The 21,447-nt window shown below is 45.3% G+C and overlaps 1 protein-coding gene across 1 annotated transcript; it reads left to right on the top strand.

Moving 5' to 3' along the window:
* Window positions 1–2,580: 2,580 nt before the first annotated feature.
* Window positions 2,581–21,181, top strand: MTMR9 (myotubularin related protein 9; the record flags this gene model as incomplete). Its single annotated transcript, XM_009871367.1, has 9 exons — window positions 2,581–2,717; window positions 3,452–3,577; window positions 10,884–11,057; window positions 13,237–13,454; window positions 14,460–14,621; window positions 17,213–17,354; window positions 17,914–18,134; window positions 20,042–20,193; window positions 20,943–21,181. Coding segments are annotated over 9 exons (1,496 nt in total), but the record flags the coding sequence as incomplete, so codon positions are not given.
* Between the last annotated feature and the right edge of the window lie 266 nt (window positions 21,182–21,447).

The raw sequence follows: 21,447 nt of genomic DNA, 5'->3' as shown, positions 1-21,447 counted from the left end.
CACTTTAACAGGATACTCCTTGTGGGAACAGAATAGTAAAGCTGAGCTGTAGCTGCAAGACCCTCTTTTATTATTGCCCATCCCTTTTTGTTGCAGGGACTTCAGAGGTTTAATTAAGCTTCTTGCTGTCGCTTCTATCTGCTTTACATGTCCTGTTACCCATCACGCTTCCCTCGTTGAGTCGCAGTCCTGGCTCACCTGGTCGTTGCCGTCTGCTTCCTCACCTTTTTCTGGTTGGCTCATAATATTTTACTTTTTTTGATAATTACAAAGCCAACCCCCTGTTTTTCTCTCTTTTTAAGGTAACCTGGAAGAATAGATTTCTCTTCTACTGGCAAGACTGGGGTAAAAAAAAAAAAAAAGACCAAAACAAACCACTAAGCAGCAGTGATTAAAAATATTAAGTTGCCTCAGAATCTGTGAAGTGGTGACATAACGGGTGCTGATTAAGTTTGTTGCCATGTTGCTGATTTCTCTGAGCATTTCTGAGAAATGCTGCATCTTGGCCTGGAGGTGGAGAGAAACAGAGTGGTGGAAACCTCAGGAAATCTCATCTCGTACTGCTCAGTCATCATGACTGTTTGTCCTCATCCTCCTTGTACTAAACAAGCCGTAGCTCTGTTTGGAGAAGTGTTGTGGACAAGTTGTTGGGGTTTTTTTAATTATGTTTTAATGAGCTTAGTTGCAGTGGGAGATAATACGAAATAAGCACGGAATGTTTTAAGTTTTGGTGAGGGAGTGGCACGTTTTTAGCTCCGTGCGTGATTTACAACGGAGATGCTACGTCTGCAGTCACTCACAGCCCTTCCTGCCAGCCCTAGTTTCTAGGAGATCCCCAGAGTAAACATCTCCCTGAGAGTAGCTTTGTGTGACTGTAACTGCAATGAAACTCTGCTGCATAAAGGGATAAGAGTAGGTTCTGGATGCCAGAGAGAATGCAATTACAAGGCTTTAAAACCAATAAAGGTTGTAGAACGGTCCAGCTCGGTGCTACTTCAGTTTATTAGTCGCCAACAACTGTGACGTTGTGCCGGCTTCGTAAAATCTCTGCTCCTGCTGCATGTCTTCTGTACAAAACATATTTCTTCTGTAAGTACCAGATAGCCATCCAACTGCTTCTTGACATTTTGTAGCTTTTTAAGCAATTTTGTAGGGTTTGTTGCGAAGTGGGACAGTCTCTAGTGATTCCCCATGGTGGTTTCACACAAAGAAGACGCATCCCTGGCCCTGCGTTGTGGCCGCACCGCGTTATTCCCTCGGAGGTCTGCGAAGCAGCGCTGCAGCGAGGGCAAATGATGGGCAGCCAGGCTCGGCCGGTGTTGCAGAACTCATCTGTCAAACTGGCTCTTTTGGCACTACCCAAATTATAATTGGTTTTGCCTGCTGACCTTTTTCTGCGCAGAAGAAATAGATAATCACCAAACGTGAAGGTAATGACACCGAAGAAATAAGGATCAAATAAATTACAGACGCCTTTCGGAGCGTGAGCGGAGCAACCCGGAGCTGACAGCAGGTCTCCCTCACCTCGAGGAGCGTGCACAGCTCTGCCTTCCCTTCTGTGAGCATGGTCCGACGGAGGGTGAGGCCATGAGGGGCTAAAACATCCTTCAGGTCTTGCCTGCTCCAGCTTCTTGTATTTCCCTTGGCTGTTGCGAGCGCTGCTGTTGTGTAGGAGGAGGCTCTGTTGCTTTTTTTTAGTTCCCTGCTTTGTGAACTGAAAATCTGCGTCGTTCCTCCGAGTGCTGGTGGCCAGCTGATATGAAGAAGGCACTTGGTTTTTGTTCAGGCATCATCCTTCTTGCAGACACGTATGGAAAACTGGAGAGGGCGTCAGTGAGCTGTTTGTTTTCTACCTTAAAGTCTTTTCTGGGTTGAGTTGTGTTGTAACCACCGGTGAGGAGACTTTAACTTCTCTGAGGTCTGTAGAGCAAATAGCTCCGTGGCATCACTGCAGATATCAGAAAGGCAAATTTCTTGGCACGGACCAAGGAGTGTAACGTAGCCAGACTGAAATGTTCCTTTAAAAATCAATTTAAAACTCCAAAGATTTTTCCAGCAGCCTTCGAAGTTTCAGTGCGGTACTTTAAACTGGAAAATTTCGGCTAAAGCTTCCAGTACTACCAGAAAATATGTGAACAGCACTTTTCTATTTTGAAAAGTTGAGAGGGAAAACTCTTTTATCCTTTAAATACTTCCACTCGTAACTCTGTCACAAGGGTGGAATGGAAAAAATAAAACAGGGGACCACAACATGCAGATACCAAATAAAGAGATGGGATTTTTATCTTTATTTTTTGCAAGACATGACACTGCAGACAAATTACTACTAGTTGAGAGGGAAAACTCTTTTATCCTTTAAATACTTCCACTCGTAACTCTGTCACAAGGGTGGAATGGAAAAAATAAAACAGGGGACCACAACATGCAGATACCAAATAAAGAGATAGGGGTTTTATCTTTATTTTTTTGCAAGAGGTGACATTGCAGACAGATTACTACTAATGGAATTTTGTCTTGTAGGTCTATGTTGTGGGAAGAGCTGTAATACCTTGTCCTACCTTAGAAGACCCTGTTTTTAAGAGACTCTTTCTTTATGTCTTGACTGTAGGTTTGTGGGCTCGTTGGGCACCATCATCATCAAATGCAAAGATCTGCGAATTATTCAGCTGGATATCCCTGGAATGGAGGAGTGTTTGAACATTGCCAGCTCTATTGAGGTAAGAATTCATCAGGATAAATAACACTTGAATGTTCTTACATCTTGACCACACCTCAGCTTTGACAGCTTTGGGACCAGTTAGGAAGGTTTTCAGGGATGTTCTGGAGTGCAAATGAGAACTGTGGGATATTTCAATTGTTAAAATATTGTTTGGTGCTTGTAGGGCTTTTAAAAACAAACAAACAAACAAAAAAAACAAAAAACCAAACACCCTCCTACTTTTCTTGATCATGTATCTTGCTGTAACATTTGAAAAAATGAAGTTGAGCTTCATTTTGCTGGATTGTGAGGATGCCAAACCAAATCAGCTTGAGTTTTGTGTGTCTCAAACAACAGGAAGTGACTTCTTGACTTTAAGCGCTGTTGCCAGTGATCAGGTCACTGTCCTGCAGGGTGTGTCCCGTTAGTTAAAACCTGTTCAATGTGCATCTCTCTCATTGTTTGAGCTGCCACACAGGGCAGCCCACAGAAATGATGCTCTGTGTACAAACCCTCAAATTATCTGTTAAAATCTGCTTTTCTTTGTGCTACTATTTGGTTTTTTTTAAATATACGTGTTAAATTATTCTGCTGGTAACTCAATATTTTAACCTTAATGGCTGTATATTTTTGGGTGGCCTAAGTTTGCATCAGCCATGTTAGAGAAAAAAAACATTATTTGCTGTCTGGTTTTTGGAATAAAATAACAGTTGGAATGAATGAAGTAGCTGTTTCTTTCTCTGGCCGGCACAGGCACTTTCCACCCTGGATTCTGTCACTCTCATGTATCCCTTTTTCTACCGGCCCATGTTTGAAATTATTGAAGACGGCTGGCGCTCTTTTCTGCCTGACCAAGAATTCGAGCTCCTCAGCTCGGTGGTAAGTTGGATCTCAAGGATTTGCACAGGCACTCGGGTGGTTTGTTTTTTTTTTTGTGAGTGGTTTGTGAAATATTTTACAATGATGAGACTGGAAATCCTGGAGGGGAAAAAATAGCTGTCCCATGCCTGGATCAAAAGTGAGTGTTATTCCAATGCTCACTCTTTAAACATCAGGCATTTCTGTGCTAAATATTCCTATTTAGCACTTCGGTTTCACCTTGTACAAACGGATTTTCGAGGCCTGTTTAAAGTTACTTGGGAGGACATGAAGGTAGGAAATGTTTTTGTCCTTTGGGGATGGTCCCTCCTGATTGTAAGAACAAATTTAAGACCATTGGCCTGGGTTTGTTACACTTAACTTCGTATATAGAGTGGAATAGGACGAGTCTTTGTCAACCCCTTAATTGAAATGGAGCTATTTTTAAAAAAAAAAAATTGCTAAGGATGTCTTAGCTGTCTAGGAACAGATCCCTGGTTTGAAATGCTCTTCTCTCTAATCCATGCTGGGGAAATACTGGGAGTGTTTAGAGAGAAGGGAGTTTCCAGTCATATTCTTACTGGTGCATGTGATATTATTTTGGTATTTGCAGGGTAGGAATTGTTTTTGTGGCAATGCCTGTTGTATTTGTTCTTTCAGACATCTGAAAATGAAACTGAACTTGATACAGTGGGAACTGGCTCAGTTGCAGGAGCCTGCCTGTTCTAATAGTGCCTTGGATTAGCATCTCTGTGTTCCAGGTCTTAGTTTCCCATTAAATACCTGCACTTGCTGCATCCTCATGGGTTTCAGAGCCCCACATCCATTAGTAAAGCATGAAAGAACATTGATTTTTCTCCTTTTCTCTTCATCCCAACCCATCTGCAGCTTTTATCGCTTCCTGTTTATGACTAATAACTGAATAATGCAATTAGCTTGACCAGATTCCTGTGATGAAATCACTGGGAAGTCAAAGGAGCTCGGAGATCTTCTCATTTTTGCCTCATAATTTGAGTCCTCTCACATGTCCTATCCTCATCTGCTGTCCAAAGATGTACAAACTGACCTGTTCCAATAACTAGCACCAACGTTTCGGTTTTAATTTCAGCTGAGGAAGTCAAACGTGATCAGAACGTTATCCTGTTTGGAGGAAAGCAGCAAATGCTTTCTCAGCTCAGCAGAGGAAGCTCGCAGGCATTTCGAGGAGAATCGAAAGGCCAGAAGCTCAAGTGCTGTCTGGTGAGAAGGGAGCAGAACTGAAAGCAGCAGAAGGAAATCCTTCAGAGCTTGATGAAAGGTTACAGGAGATGGTTCCGTTTCTGTTCACGTTTTGTTTTCTGTGTGCAGCTGAAATCTCTTTTGCATTTCAGGGATCAAATCACTTCTGATAGTTTTATTTACCAGGACAATACCTGGTAACATGGATCTATAACAAGGTGCTAACATGTATCCATTGTTGTGCTGCTCTTTTTTAAAGTATTTATGTCAGAGATTTTAAAAATGCCGTGATCGCTTATTTGGGAATCCCTTGGCTTTCTGAACATATACTCCCTGGCAGACTTGCATCTCAAAACCTAATTATAGTGCTATGTTTCAAGGGCAATAATTCATTTCTTTTAAAATATGTCTAACAGTCTAACAGCTCTTGATTAATTCTTGGCTTTTAACCCAAAACTTTAGCTGTAACTCCTTTTGTACCATTTTGGCACCATTTCATTAAAATAATTTATGTTTCCTGAACAACAGATAAATACATTGTTGACCAAATATTTCTAGTTCTGGAGTTAACCTGTCTGATGTGACAGGCTAGAGCAAGTAAATCGCTGATAGAATTCTTTTTTTTTCCTCCTGAGTAAAATTCAGGTTACCTCCTTCTCCATTAAATCATCCTCCTGAGTCTGTGGTGCCTTACCTTCCCCAAGATTGTGAACAACTTGTCAAAAACTACCTTTTACCCTTGCTGCAACTCTAGTAGTGTATTAATTCCACGTTTGTCTGCTACAGGAGAGTTGTAAAAACTCTGACACGTCCTGTAATGGCAAAGTTAAAACTATAAAAGTTAGGAGTTAAAAAAAGTTAGGTCATACATTCAAAGTTGAGATGATATGTTACTGTATAATAATAACAATTTATCTGTTTATCTTGGCATATGCTGTGCCAAATGTGTTTTTCTCCCAACATGTTTGCCCCAGGTGTGAGTTTTATTTTATTTTTTTTTATTTTGCTTCGTTACATTGATCTGACACAGCGTCATCTGGCATTGCCCCTAGAATTTGAGAGCAAACACTTGAGTTTTCCTTGGCAGCTCAGCTCTGGGATTAGGGAGGCTGCTGTCGTGGCTTTCTTGAATTTAGCCCGTGAGAGTGCTCAGGGAAGAACAGTTCAGGCTTGGTTTGATCTCTAGAAATGGGAGGAATTGAGTTCCAGTTCGGACGTGTGTGCTCAACCTCTTTATTTTCTTGATAATGACCCACAGCACAGGTCAGTGGGGCTTTTGGCAAGTGCCCTTCTTTCCGGGAACTGCTGTTGTGATAAACCCAACAGAACAGTTCAGCTCAGAATTAAGTCATAGGAAGTCACTATAGAATTGTTTAGGTTAAAATAGACCTTTGAGAAAATCGAGTCAAACCGTTAACCTAGTGATACCAAATCCACCACTAATCCATGTCCCTGAGCACCACATTTAACGGCTTTTAAATCCCTCCAGGGATGGAGATCCCACCACGGCCCTGGGCAGCCTGTGCCCATGCTTGACCACCCTTTTGGTGAAGAAATTTTTCCCAATACCCCATCTGAACCTCCCCTGGTGCAACTTGAGGCCATTTCCTCTTTGTCTTATCACTTGTCACTTGAGAGAAACAAGTTGCCAGCAACAGGACGAGAGGAAACAGCCTCCAGTTGCACCAGGGGAGGTTCAGATGGGGTATTGGGAAAAATTTCTTCACCAAAAGGGTGGTCAAGCATGGGCACAGGCTGCCCAGGGCAGTGGTGGAGTCACCATCCCTGCGGGTCTTCAAAAAACGTGTAGGTGTGGCGCTTCAGGAGATAGTTTAGTGGTCATTCTAGTGTTGGGTTGGTGACTTTTTCCAACTTTAATTTTAAGAGACTGACCCTCAGCTCACTACAAACTCCTTTCAAGTAGTTATAGAGAGCGAGAAGGTCTCCCCTCAGCCTCCTCTGCTCCAGCTGAACAGCCCCAGGGCCCTCAGGGGCTCCTCAGCACACTTGGGCTCCAGACCCTGCCCCAGCTCCGCTGCCCTTCTCGGGACACGCTCCAGCCCCTCAAGGTCTTTTTTTGTCCTGATGCCGAGTATCACAGCAAAAACTCCACAGTGCCTGCAGGCTCCGGATGGTTGTGCTGTGAGATAAGACTTTAAAGATGCTGTAGACAAATAACTGAAGGGAATAAAAGGTGCACAGCGTAGCTGACGTTTGCTCATCCAGCTTTTGATTGTGTGCGCTGTGGTTTCGCTCGAAGCACCAGGTAGCGCACGAGGCCTGCGTTGGTTATAGGTGTGTCAGATGAAATGTGTGTTCAGATCTGTACTCATCGCTGCAATACTGTGTAAGCAGTGAGTAGCTGAGTTAGAGTATATGGCCAGGGGTTTCTGTGGTTTTTTTCAGAGGAGTCAGACAAGGGCTAGAGCGATTTCTCTCCTGCCAGCTTCTGTAACTGCAGGATACTATGAGCTGTAACTTGGGAAAATCAGTTTATTCTTGAAGTTAAGCAAAGCTGTTTGTACAACAAGAGTATAATTAACATGTAGGTATTTTGTGGCTGCCAAATTAATTCATTCACTTTTTTTCCCTCTCCCTCTCTTTTGCTTTTTGTTGTAGGCAAGAGCTCAGGGTTCTGTACACTTCAGCTGTGCTTTATCTGGTGCTGCTTAAAACTCCCTGAATTTTCTAGTGGTGCTTCAAACCCCCTGGATTTTGTAGTTTGGGTTCAGTTTGCTGTGGTGTGGATAAGCCCGTATTTCACTCTAATCAAGGAAGCATCAATTTTTGCATCTGCTGTCACGATTCTTGTCCACACACATTCTAACAGGGCTTGTTGCCTTCTGCCTGTTCCTCGGGAACGGCCTCTGTCGTTGCTGCTTTGCAGGATCCTTCAAGGTCCCTGCTGGTTTTTTTGATTTATTTATTTTTTTAAGGCTTATTAGTAGAGCTTGAATTGTTTCATGGGGGTTTTTTTTGTGGAAAATGACCTCTCCTAGCAATTAAAAAAATTTGGGGGGAAGGGATGACTGTTTTAGCCTTTCAATAACATTTGAAAATACATATCTCTAAACAAATACTAGGCTAAGAAAAGTAGAACTGTTAAGGGTTAATCCTGCACCGTGTTTAAGGAAATACTTCTACTTTCTTCTTCTCTGGAGTCCTCTCTGCTTTCTGCTCAGCCCCTAATTCTTCGCTGCTTCGAGCTTTAGCTGGAATGAACTTTTTCTGATTCCCTCGAGTACAGATCTCTTGCTGGGAGAAGTTAAGTGTGAACTTTGCTCTTTCTCTGGGTTTCAGGCAGCATTCTTACCTGGCCAAGCGTGAGGATGAGGTCCAGCTCTTCTCTCTCACTGCTTCCCCCGTCTGCATCTACTGCTGAGCATCCTTGAACCGCTGTTACTTCGCTCTTCCAGTTAGGAATAGCAGGGATTTTTCTCTTCCAAATTGCAGGCGTGCCCCAAGCAGAAACTGAGAAGAGATTTGTGGTGTTGGGTTTTGCCGTCGTCTCTGAAGCTGGTGTCGCAGAGGTTAACTGGACCTTTGCAGAAGCAGAGCTGCCCTCCTCTTTCTCGTGTAACAGTAGGTCATAACTGGATGACATAACAGTATCATCTGTCCCGTGTTATAAATGGGGAGGAGAGGAGGTTATGGGCAGAGTTAAATTACCAAAGTGGGAGATAAGTCAGGTCGATGCTCTTTCATTCCTTCTCATGCCGATGGTATCGGTGACAGCCGGTCCCTCCAAAAAGCAGAACGTGGAGTTTTGAAATTTGCCTTCCCTACATCTTACGTGGCAGTAAGATGCTTGCCAGTTCTATATCCGTGTTTGGGGTTTTTTATTGCAAACAAATTACACAGCATTATATGACATCTGCTGTAATTTAACACAGACACCCCAAAAGCTGTAAAAAAATTCTTTGTCAGTGCATTAAAACCATGAGCTGTGACCAGCTGGCCTCCCTTATGCGATCCAGAACTTTATTCTCCACCTATGACGTGATCCTCGCAGGCAATTTAACTTTGCATCTGGAGGAACCTCTGCTTTTTACAACGTGTAAGTGTTCAGAGAAGCTGTTTTGAGGCCAGTGATTAATGAAAGAAGCTTACAGCAGGGATGGCTGACCTTGAGTTTGTTCATCTGAGGGAAAGACTTCATTTCTGGAAAGCCTTTATAAACCGATCCTGGTTTTCTATCAGCCTTTGCTATAACCAGGTGCCAGTCAGGAGGAGTAAGGCAAGAGGTGGTGAGGCTCTGGAAGAAAGGAAGTAGGAAAAGAGACCTGCTCCTGATTAATGCGCGCTAACCCAACTTTCCTCAACGCTTCCCAGTCTGTACTGAAAACACCTCAGCCGAGGAGTTACTTGAGGTCTTGTTTGCTCTCTCACAACTGTGTCACGTTGATGCACAGGAATTAGAAACGAGGAGAAAAAAAAATTCCACCTTGAAAGCAGCTGCCTGTTCCTCTTCAAAAGGCTTTTTGTATTTTAACTTCTTTGCGTCTGGAGCTTTTACGGGCAGATTTGACTGCCGTTCTGCTGCTACTTTTAAGAATTTAATGCTGCTCTTGGAATCAAAGCGTGTTGTAGAGGCTTCTGGGTTGTTTTCCCCACCGAGGTTTCTGCCAGCAGGTTTTGTTGGCCGTGGGGAATCCAGGATGAGGATGTGCTGACTAAAGATGCAGCCCAGCCAAGCCACAATCCTGCTGTCGAGGACTGTGAACTCAGTTCCCTGCTTAAAATTTAGGCAAGGTCCTGCTTGCCCCTCGGGCAAATATCTGCCTGGTGGCCACTCGATGTACCCAGATGGTGTCTTTAACGCGACAGGCAGCGGTGTGCTTCCAGCCCAGAAGCTCTCCACGGAGGCTGGGCTTGTCCAAGGCTGCGGTCAGGGCAGTGTCAGCGCTTCCAGCCTGGGCTTCAGTACGAGAGGACTCCTCAGCAGCGAGGAGACCTTTGGTTTTGCCTGATGGAGCCAAGTCCTGCGTCAGACCCGGGGTATCGGGTGGCCTGAGCTCTGATGCTCCATGCCAGGGCACAGGGTGCCAAGATTCCGCTTCTTTCACAAGCGTTTGGCTGCTGGAAGCTGAAAAATTACATAACGTGACCTTTGGGCTTAGATGTTGTGCTGGTTCCAGGAGGTGCTTTCGGAGGAGGAGCTGTAGTGCTTTACATAAAGCAGAGCCCATAGAAAAGAACCAACTGGAAATGTTAAATTGCTACTTTAACCTCAAAGCAACTTCATCATCATCTGGAGTTTGTGGATGTTCTTGCTTTTCTTGGCCACATTTGTCTTGTGGACAGTGTTACTAATTGCTATCAGCACAAATACAAATTTGAGCCTGAATTACCTGCATCTAAATCAATGGGGTTTTTTTATTTTTTTGTTCTGTTAAATCTGCTGGTATAGGAATAGGTTTCTCTTCTGGGGTTTCCCTTTCCATTGTCTTATCACCTATGAAATCGAATCTCTCTGCAAATGCAGGAAGTTATGTTGCAGTGCTGTACACACTGTCTTGTGAAATAATAAAAAGCTACAATTGCTCATTTTGGACTGTTTGGGCTTTATTTTGTGCTGTTGAGGATGTGGTTAAACCAGTTGTTCAGCAATTCCTGCACCTCAAGAACCGGAGTTACCCACTAATTTCTTCAGTTGCCTGCAGGCTTCATCTGTGTGCTGGGTAACGAGCTGCTGGGAGCTGCCACAACGAGGTATCGTGATTGCAGGCAGCATCAAGAGGCATGAGGGGGGCAAAAAATAATCTGTCAACAGCGCTATAAATGGATCCTGAAAGGACTAGGCAGGGTTATACCTCCTGATCTCTGTGGTGTAACACTGAGAGGTAGGGGACGAGGAGTGCACTGTAGAGAGGCTTGTTTGTTCCTCTTGCAGAGCATCTCTAGCCACGTTTTTGTTGGAGGCAAGATGGGGTGCTGGGTTTGATCTGCCAGAGCAGCGTAGTCGTGCTGTTGCAGGGCGTCCAGATCGCTGGATGAACAACAGTGATGATGCCGATAGCGAGGACTGAGCTTTCGTCTGCGCTGCAGATGGAACAGCTCCCCAGGGCGGTAATCTGAGTAGTAATCTGGACGTTCTGATCTTTTCCAGACGGATGAATGGCGTCTAAGCTGCATCAATAAGGAATTCTCGGTCTGTCCCTCCTATCCTCCGGTTGTCATCGTGCCCAAATCCATCGATGACGAAGCGCTTCGGAAAGTTGCCATGTTTCGCCACGGCAGTCGCTTCCCAGTCCTCAGCTATTATCATAAGAAGAACGGGATGGTAAGCTGCGGTTGAGTAATGGTTGTGGATCCATTTAATGAAAAAAAACCCCACACTTGTGCTCTAGACTTAATACCGTTGGTGAGATGTTCATTCCTTTTATTTTCCAACTTAAGTGTTTGCGGTGAAACTGGTTCCAAGTGATGGAAGGAGTGATCTTGCAGAAATAGCCATTAATCCCCTCGTTTGGGAGCCGACGTGGCATGAGCTTGCTCACAGCAGTAAGAGCAAGACGAGACTTGTAAAGCCACCGCTGACTTGCTTTGGCTGCCAAGAGGCTTCCTACTGACAGGATGGCAGGAACCACGTCCTGTCTCTGGGTGTTGGGCCGTCACCTCCGGAACGGAGTTAGCGAGCGATGCCCGGAGCCGGCGGCGCTTCTGCTGTGTGACTGTTGGAGGAGCGATCGGAACAATCTGTTCCCTGAGCCTGTCGCTAGAACGTGTTTTAGGAGTAGCCAATTCTTGCTGTTGCGTAGGCTTTGCCGCCTCTCAACGAGCCAAAATCTAATGGAGGGAGGGATATGCTGTAATTAAGAGATGCGCTGGATGAAATGGTTGAGTAATTCCGTGTATCTCTTGCTGATGTAACCAGTTCCGAGGGTGTCGGGACATCCGTCCTGCGCCTTGTAAACGTGATCCACGCTTCTGCATCAAATGCTCTAATGTGTTTTCACCTCCTGTTGCCAAGATTTGTAAGCCCTGAATTAGAGGGCGTCTAGTCTGATTGAGTAGTTCCATTGGGGTTTTCTGCTTTGCTTTTAAAATCAACCATCTGGCAACATCGCACGTCACGCTTTTCCTGCTTTTTCTCAGATCGACTGAAAACCGTCGAAGGAAGGTTTGTTCAATTCTCTCTCTGGATTGTGCATGTTTTCAAGTGTGAGGAATATAATAGCATTTGACTCCCAGAGCTTGAACTCGTGACGGTAGCACTGTCTGTCATGTTGCTCTCCTGACTCGGAGTTCTTGAGCTTAGCTGGGGTTGCTGACTGGCTGCCCTCATGTTCTGGTTGTCGTTTGAGCTGCTGGAATGCTTTCTGAATTGAAAGGCATTTACTGAAGAGAAATCTCAACTCCTGAATCTGTAGACCTAAGGTTTATTAGTTTAGCCACTGGGTAAAACTAAACAGGAGGCATCTTTAAAACACTCAGTTTGTTTATGTGTTAAAAACAGAGTTGAGAAGAGACTTTAAAGATTACAGTCCCAAAAACTCACAAAGCCAATGGCTCACAAAGCTGGTACTACAGGAATAATTAAAGGGATAAAGCCTCTAAGAAGACATCTCTAACTTAGAAGTGTCCTGCCAAGTGATCACTCATAGAATCATAGACCAATTCAGGTTGGAGAAGACCCTTGGGATCATCAAGTCCAACCATTGACCCTACACTACAAGGTCACCCCTAAACCATATCACCCAACACCACATCTAAGCGACACTTGAACGCATCCAGGGATGGCGACTCAACCCCCTCCCCAGGCAGTCTGTTCCAGGGTCTGACCACCCCTTCCGTGAAGAATTTCTTCCTAATGTCCAGCCTAAACCTGCCCTGTTGCAACTTGCAACCGTTCCCCCTGGTTCTGTCCCTAATGACCTGTGAGAAGAGACCAGCCCCAACCTCTCTACAATGTCCTTTCAGGTAACTCTAGAGCATGATGAGATCCTCCCTCAGCCTTCTCTTCATCAAACTGAACAGACCCAGCTCCCTCAATCGCTCCTCATCAGGTCTATACTCAATTCAGGGATTTCTCGTTTGTTTTTTAAGTAAATTCAATCCCTGCAAGGGATTGGATTTAAAAGAACTGGAGGATTCAGGTGAGGGAGAACAGCTTGAATTTTACCCCTGAGCTGACAGATCAAGCTTTTTAAGGTTGAACTCTCTCACTCCCAGTGGCATCGTTACAGTGACCTGAGTTGTAAAGAAAAAAAAATGGAGAAACCTTTGTGAGTTTCAGCAGTGAGCTTCTCTGTTACCTGGTGTTGAGACCCTTAAATGTAGCACATGAGTTTGCAGTCTGTATTACAGACTCCTAAAAAATCCTCCGGTGGACGGGTGTCCTTCACACAGTGAATTCAAACCTTCATTTCTTGTACTGGAGCTCAAGCGATCGCTGTCTTCCGGCATTAACTCTCCCCCTTCCCAGTGCTTGATTCCTGTTTTTATTTTCCTCTCTGCAGGTCATGATGCGAAGCAGCCAGCCCCTTACAGGTACCAACGGGAGACGGTGTAAAGAAGATGAGAAGCTTATTAACGCCACGCTACGGCCTGGCAAGCGTGGCTACATCATTGATACGAGGTCCTTGAACGTTGCTCAGCAGGCCAGGGCTAAAGGAGGGGGCTTTGAACAAGAAGTGCACTATCCCCAGTGGAGGAGGATTCACAAATGTATTGAGAGGTGGGTGAAATCACACGGGCTCTCCGCTGTGGTTGGCTTTGTAAGGTGCTGGCAGAGCCATGCTAGCTCCATAAAGTGTTTGCTGCTGTGAGAAGTGGCCACGATTCCTGGTTCCTGTCAATGGAGTCACCTTTTTTATGTGGCAAAACCAGGATATGTGGAATGATAAAGGTATTTGGCTTTGGAGAGCTGTGTTTGAAACCTGCAGGAGGTTGTTCAGGATGAGGCAATCTCCCCGTGTCCTGTTTTTCTCTGATATCTGTAGCTCCAGCTTTCCCCTTTTGTGGCCATTGCTTTGAAATATTTGGTTTTCATGCTAAAAAATTTTGTGTGGACTTAAATTTGATGTTTATTATTTTGCAGGTGGATTTAAGCAGCAGATAGGGAGGAATGAATAAACTATAATATAGGAAGATTAAATATCTCATGCTATTATTGTTATTCTTTGGCTTTGTCAGCCTTTTGGAGATCTAGTCTGCTAGCTGCATCCTCTGTTAGACCTGAGCACACGCTGGAATTGGCTTTATGGGGTGTTTGGTCCCTCTGGATGGCCAGAGAAACATCTGGTTTTATTGGCTGCCTGCTGAATTACCAGCTTTCCAGGGCTTGAGGAACAAAGCGACAAATGCAGAAGTGATACAAGATATTTTCCCCCCCCGTTATTCTTGTGTCCCTAAGAAATGAGCCGAACTAATCTTAGTGTGGTTCTACCTGCAAAAGTTGAGTCTAGTTTCATCTTTTCCGTGTCACGGTGGAGTTGTGTCCTCATGAGACTTCCAGGTTACTGTTGCAGCTCTACAGGTTAAAACTCCCACCTCAGACTTGTTGGCTGAATGAGATGTGACTTCTGGAGGGTTTGAAATAATATATTTTTGAAATAACATCGTATAGAATCACTAAGGTTGGAAAATCTTAGTACTTTATTCTGCCACTGGTGTATTCCTGTAAGCAGGTTGTCCTGTTTGCTGTGTAACTGGCTTTAATATGGTTTTGCTTTTCCCCAAGGTTTAATATTCTGCAGGAAAGCCTCATCAAGCTTGTGGAAGCTTGTAACGACCAGTCGCACAACATGGACCGCTGGCTCAGTAAACTGGAAGCTTCCAACTGGCTGACTCACATCAAGGAGATACTGACTGCAGCCTGTCTAGCTGCTCAGTGTATTGACAGGTGAATATTTTTTCAAAAAACCTCAGGCTTCTCATTCTCCCGTCACAAATTACTTTTATATAGCTCTATTTCCACTAACTGGCCGCTGTGAGCTGGTTTGCTTGTACGTATGCGAGATACTGTTTCTTCGTGGTTCAGGAATGTTCCTCCGGTAAATCATGCTTGCATTTTGAGAAGTATGAGCCTGAGGGAGGAAATCTTAGCTAAGAATAGAATCATAGAATGGCCTAAGCTGGAAGGAATAGGTGTTAGATCATTAGTTAAGGTGTGTTCCTGTCTGATGTAACCAATCTATCTTATTTAGTTTTCCTGAAGGTTTAAGTTAGGATGTGCCTATGTGAAATGCTGTTTGGTAGCCCAGTATAGTGAGAACACAGCCTTTTCGTTTGTTTGTTTTAAGAGCCCTTTTTTTTTCAGCTGAAAGTTTCCAATACCCCACCTCACTTCTAGAGATTAAAACAATGGCGTTTCCTTATTTTCCTCAGAAAGTGATCCAGTGCTTTTTCCCTCTTGAAATTTTTTTTTCCCTGTAGTCCTTATGAAGCAATCCCGTTCATCCCTTACAAGTGCTTGTGACCTCATTTAGCCTGACATTTCTTTAATAAAATCCTGCTGACTTGGCTTAACTTGCCTTCAGCCCTCAGGCTGGAGGGCAAAAGCTGGCTGTCAACGTGCCAGGGTTTGTAAAACCAAGGAGTCTAAATGTGATTTCTTTGTGGCTCTGAGAGAGGAAAGCCCTTTGCAGAACTCAGGGGAAAACCTAACTTCTCCTACCAGCCTGAGGACCCCTTTGTACTGGTACACCGGCAGGCTGAAGTGCAGTCTCCTCGGCAAAGGAGTTCAATAAGAGCTGCTGTGCTTTTCAAAAACTCTGACAGTGCTTGTTTCGTTATTGACTGTGCCAGCAAAAGATTCCTCTTGGTCAATAGTTTTATCTGTAATTCCTTCTTGCGTGTGTAAAATGAGGACGGTGATGAAACTCTTCCGACTTGTTTGGACAGCGGACAATTTCATCATTTTTAACCTCGCCTTTGCTTTTTTTTTTTTTTTTCCCCCCCTGTTTGCCTGGAGCTGTGGCAGGCCCAGCTCAGCATCATCCCGAGCCTGGAGACCTCAGCTGAGCTGCAACCCAGCGATTGATTCAGTGATGCTTTTACTTTATACAGCACAGTTAGAGCGAATGTGCCCTGTGCTTTATTTGTGCAGTCGCGGTAAAATTTTCGGGTCGTTTTTGTGTGGCAACACAAATAACTCAGATACATTGAAAAAGTTGAATTGATTGCTGAGCTGCAAAGGTTCAGTTATATTGGCTGTGTGGAGGGAATGGCTGGGACAGGTCTTGCAGCATCTTAAAGGTCTGGGGCCTGAAGGATGAAAGGTGAAAATAACTTTATCCTGGCGTGCCCCGCTTTGAGGAGCGCGTAGGTTTGCAGCGAACCGTCACAGTTGTCCTTGGCTGCTCAGCAGCTTCTTTATTTGCTGCTGCGGGGTGGGGAGAGCAGAGAAATTATCTGAAGATTGTCTGTATGAGGTTTATTTTAGACATAGGATTATAGACAAAGATAGGGCAGTGCTTAAGGTATAGATTGTTACGGTCTTCACTTCAAAAAGAGATGTTTGCAGGGTTACTTGCTTGGGAGATTGATTTTTCTTAGTTGTGCTTTGCTGCTTACTTGGGATCTCTGGGCAGAAACGAACACGACCTGCAGTTAAGTTCCTTTGTAAGGATAAGGGTGTTGGCAGAAGCGAGACACTGGGTCAAGGCTTGGGAAAAGGCAGAGGAATGAATGCAGTTTAATACCATCCAGTCTTTCCTTCAGGTGCTTATAGATGAGATTTTGGTATTGTATCCAAATACAGCCTAGGATGGAGCAGAGGGAAGGGAATCAGCTGTGCTGGGCAGTCCCCACTGAACCGGGGGGAAGTGACAGCACATGAACCCCTCACACTGTGCAGAACCTTCCTGCCCCAAACTCTCCGAGCTCCTTCTGCTCCTCAGACTGTTCTGCTGATTCACTTGTGCTGGCTGCTGAGTGAGGAGCCTTTGTGCTTGGCTCTTTGACAAGCTTCCTCGCTCAGCACCAACTCTGCTGCCTTTCTGGAGGCCAAATCCTGCCTTTTTGTTCCTTTCTTTCTCCTGATCTGGCTTACTTTGTCTTGCAGTAACCCCCAATTGAGGCCCAAACACAATTAAGCCCAGATTTGCACGAGAATCTCATCCTACTGCTTTGCAGAGCATCTGGAGGCATGATACACCTTCATTGCGGTGCTTAGGGGAAGATTTCGGAGTACTCGGCAAAGCGATAAGCGACACGAGCAAATTTTACCGTGTATTTCCCTGCTGTAACTCAAAAGAGTTACCAGTTCAAAATAGGCAGCACTATGAAAGAGATTTCTCCTTGCATCTTGGCAAAGGTTCTGGAATTCCAGAATGCTTAGGAAGAAACTAAGCCGTAAGTGATGCAGAGTTCTGGGGGGTAAAGAGCCGGCAAAACTTCGGCGTTGTCAGGGTAGCAACACCGGTGTCCGCGGGATGCGCTGGAGCCCGTTGGGATGTGTTCTGCTCACCCACACACCTTTTTCTTTCGCAGGGAAGGTGCCTCAGTGTTAGTCCACGGGACTGAAGGAACCGATTCGACGCTTCAGGTAACTTCTCTGGCGCAGATTATCTTGGACCCAAGGTGCAGGACCATACGTGGCTTTGAATCCCTCATTGCGAGGGAGTGGCTGCAGGTAAGAAATGCCAGCGGACAACCCGGGAATCTCTTCCAGTGACAGTCGTGTTGAGAAACAGCCTGAGAGGCAGCAAACGGGTCAGGCCTTGTTGCAGCCTTGCTTGGTGTGAGGGGCCTTCGTCCTAAAAGCAACATCATTCACTGAGTCATTCGTCCCTCTGGCAATCCGTGGGGTCTCTGTCTCATGGAATATTTTTTCGTTTGGGGGAGCTGCCTGTTTTGTGTGCTCTCTCTAAAGAGCGCTGTTCAGACTAAACCGCAACGTCTCAGTTCTACTCCTTGTGCTTTTGCAGCTCATAGGCTCAGCCTGCGCCTTTGGTGCACCCACACCAGTCTGATCTTAGTAAAATTCTCAAATATAGGGTGACTAATGTAGCCTGAAAAAAGCAGCCAAATTTTGTAGTTCTGTTATTGGCTGCTTGATGAAATTACAGTCACAGAAAAGAGCGGTAGCAGCGTAGCTGCGTGGACAAGAACTAGTTCTAAAACCTTTTTTGCTACGTGTACTTGTGTCCCGTTGCTTTGTGCGTGATGCTCTCTCTGATTCTTACCTATAGGCTGGTCACCCCTTCCAGCAGCGCTGTGCCCAGTCAGCCTATTCGAACAGCAAGCAGAAATGGGAGGCCCCGGTGTTCCTCCTCTTTTTGGACTGTGTGTGGCAAATCCTTCGCCAGTTCCCTTGCTCTTTTGAATTCAACGAACAGTTCCTCATTATGCTCTTTGAACACGCTTATGCTTCACAGTTTGGGACTTTCCTGGGAAACAACGAAAATGAAAGGTTGGTGAGGATCCTTGCTTTCAACTCTGATTTAAATATTGGGCTGGGTCTGACCAAAAAGAAAAATAAATTTGTCCCTTGGTTTGAAAAAGGATGAGGGTGCTTGTGCAGTCTCTGTTAGCTCAGGAGAGCTTTTCTTGTCGCAGTTGACGTAGCGTGGTGCAATGTTGGGGAGCTTGTCCCTCTTAGAATTGGGACAGTGTGCCTGAAAAAAATTTGCAGCACATTCAGGGACTTGAATTTGTCTTCTCGAAGTCCAAGCTAATACCTTAGATTATCTTTTCTGTTTCCCTCTGTGGCCTTGAAAAATCTCCACTCATCACCAGTCTACATGGTCTCTTATGTAGAGACTCTTTCTGTAAAAGAATAAGCAGCTGGAATTCAACAATGATGTGAGTCATGGCTGGGGGAAGCAAACTTGTGCGTGCAGGCCTGGAGGAGAAGGTTGAGAAAGTCAGAGACCAAAGGTGGAAAGTCTGATTCTTAAGTCAGGGAGGAACATGGCTCTGTAGCCTGGTGGTCCCAGCCCCTCCAGGAAAGGAAAGCTTTGGGATTTGCATCATCCGTTAACTGTTGAAAGTGGGATCCATGGAGCTTGCTTACAGGTTCGTGGTGTTTAAGGTTCTTGAACAAACCAGCACCTCACTTCTGAATCCTGGACTGGGTTAGACTTTGTGCTTTAGCACTGGGGCAGCTCTGAGTAAGGCTGCTGGGAGTAGTAAACAGGGTGGAACCCAGCGGGATGGAAGCCTCACATGGCAGCTGCCGGAGAGGTTTGGGTTCCTCTTTGGAACTCGGCAGTTCTGTTCTCAGCACTCCTGGCTCCAGTAAGAGCATGTCTCATCTCCTGCTTGGCCGAAGACATCTGAAACCCTTTACTCAAGGAACAGATTCATTGGAACAGGCTGCCTGGGGAGCTGGTTGAGTCGCCATCCCTGGAGGTGTTTAAGAGATGGGTGGATGTTGTGCTGAGGGACGTGGTTTGGTGGTGTTCACAGGGTTAGGAAAAAGCTGGACTTGGTCTTGAAAGTCTCTTCCAGACAAAACTGTTCTATGATTTGTGAATGAGTAGAAAGGAAAAACAGAGCTGATATTACAGATAAGGAAAGCAGGTTAAAGCTTCCAATCAACCTCTCTGCCCTTAAAGTAATCTTTGCGTAGAAGAGACTTCTGTCTTCTGCAGGGCTGCCAAACTGGCCATCTGTAAAACCAACTTAGACTCGAAACCAGTAAGATGAAATTTGAAACAGGATTGAAGTTAGGTGCAATAACCTGCCTGTCACATCCCAGCACGTCAGCCTGTGAGCGCGGAAAACGATCAAGGCCCCGATGTTAAGCTCACGCTGTCTGAAGCGTTCCCAGAGACGGTGAATCTCGTGCCTGCCTGGCAGCTCGGGTTGCTAGTGCCTGTGGAAAGAGGTTTGTCAGAAAATAAGGCACAGAGACCCCCGTGTAACTCCTGCAGGTGGGTTTGACCCAGAGCAGCGTAGTGCTCCAGTACTTCTTGCCACCAGAGGGACCTAGTCGGACGTGCCCGTTGCACGATTCCAGCAGTAAAACCACTTTCATCCTTCCTTGATGCAGATCTCCCAGCTCTGCCTTAACACAGGACTTCAACCCCTTTCCAAACCCACTTGGGGGGCTGACTGATTCTTCATCTGGCTGCAAGGAAGGCAGCCAGTGTCCACCCAGCTTACAAGTGTTATTTCCCCATCTTTTCTTCCAAACTAATTGTTGAGTAAATTGCTTTAAGTTTACGCACCGCACCATGCTGGTGAGAAGGGATTATTAGCCTGAATTGCCCAGGCAAGTAGCACATGGAAAAGCTTGTTGCATTCTAGTTCTGACAAAACGAGTCTTGACGGTGTAAAAGTGAAAGCTAACTTTGGTTCCTGTGGGTTTGTTAGGTCTAAATTGAAGCTGCCGCAAAAGACCATGTCCCTGTGGTCCTGGGTGAACAGGTCTGAAGAACTGAGCAAATTCCAGAATCCTCTTTTTGAAGCCAACAGCCTTGTGATCTGGCCCTCCGTTGCCCCGCAGAGCCTGCAGCTCTGGGAAGGTAAGCCAGGCTGGATTTTTTGTGTCGGGCAATTTACATTTTGTGCCTACTTGTAAAAGCGTCCTAAGTGTTTGCTCCTGTTGTCTCCGCTCTGCACTCGGTCTGTCTCGGCTGATGGTGATCTCACTCCGTTTTGAAATCTGTTCCAAAGTATTTTTGGCACGTACCATCCCCAGAGGCGTAATGCTTTCTCCTTCTGTGGTTTGATGACACGCTACTCTTTGCCAGGGAGCCTTCCTAGTACCATTTTAGCTTTTTTAGCACAGTATTTCTGCAATGATGTAGCCTAATCTGTAGATTAGTTCTGCAGGCCCAAGGTTTTTGTTCTCTACCAATCAAGCCTTCCTTTTCCCTGTTACCGATTCTGTTGATCAGGATAATCTGTGTACAGTAGGTTCCCTGCTGCAGAAACTGTCTCCATCCCATATTTGCTTGAAGAAGTTAATTACAGAGAAGCAAGCATGCTGTCATGGCAGAGTGGAGGCTGAATATGGATTGGCCTGGTCAGTACATGAGAAAAAAGGAATGAAAACCCCTATTTTGTTTTCTTTAACCCTTTATTTCTTCTTGATTAATCTTCTCTAACAGAATGAGAAAGCGTCAGCATTTCTAAATGCGATTTAGTGACAGGAGGGCAAGGAAAAATGCATTAACTCTGTGCACATTACTTGAGAGCTGATGGGGTGGGAATAACGTGTCCTCTTTGTAACCAGAAACCCTTCAGACCTGTGCTCTCTCTGGGCTTTCAGGTGTCTTTCTTCGATGGAACAGACCTTCCAAGTTCCTAGACGAAGCCCACGAAGAAATGATCAACATCATAAAGTACAACAAGGAGCTTCAGGCCAAGGTGAACACGTTGAGGAGGCAGCTAGCGGAGATGGAAACGGATGATAGGATGCAGGAGAACCTGTGAGCCAGCAGGCCTTTGCCTCAGGTCTTTCCTTTCCGGTCCCCTTTACGTTAAAGACTAAACATGGAAAGTGCATGTGTTGCAGAGCCCTCTGGGTACAGTTTGACCCTCAGTCCTCCCACTGCTGAAACCTTCACTTCACACTACGTACCTCCCTGCTTTCTGGGAGGGATTTCAGGTTTTGTTTACAGAAGACATCCCCAGCTGGGCACAGTGTCCTCTCGTGGCAGCTTTTCCTGTCTCCGAATTGCGGGCGGTGTCAGCAGAAGCTGGAACTCTTTACCTCCACCCAGCTGTACTGGATGACTAGGACGGGCCAAGAGACAGGGTGTCTGAAATTTCCT

The sequence above is a fragment of the Apaloderma vittatum genome, unplaced genomic scaffold (genome assembly GCF_000703405.1).
Source record: "Apaloderma vittatum isolate BGI_N311 unplaced genomic scaffold, ASM70340v1 scaffold11486, whole genome shotgun sequence".
Lineage (NCBI taxonomy): Eukaryota > Metazoa > Chordata > Aves > Trogoniformes > Trogonidae > Apaloderma > Apaloderma vittatum.
Note: the sequence above shows the minus strand (reverse complement) of the source record. Positions and strands in the feature narration are given on the sequence as shown.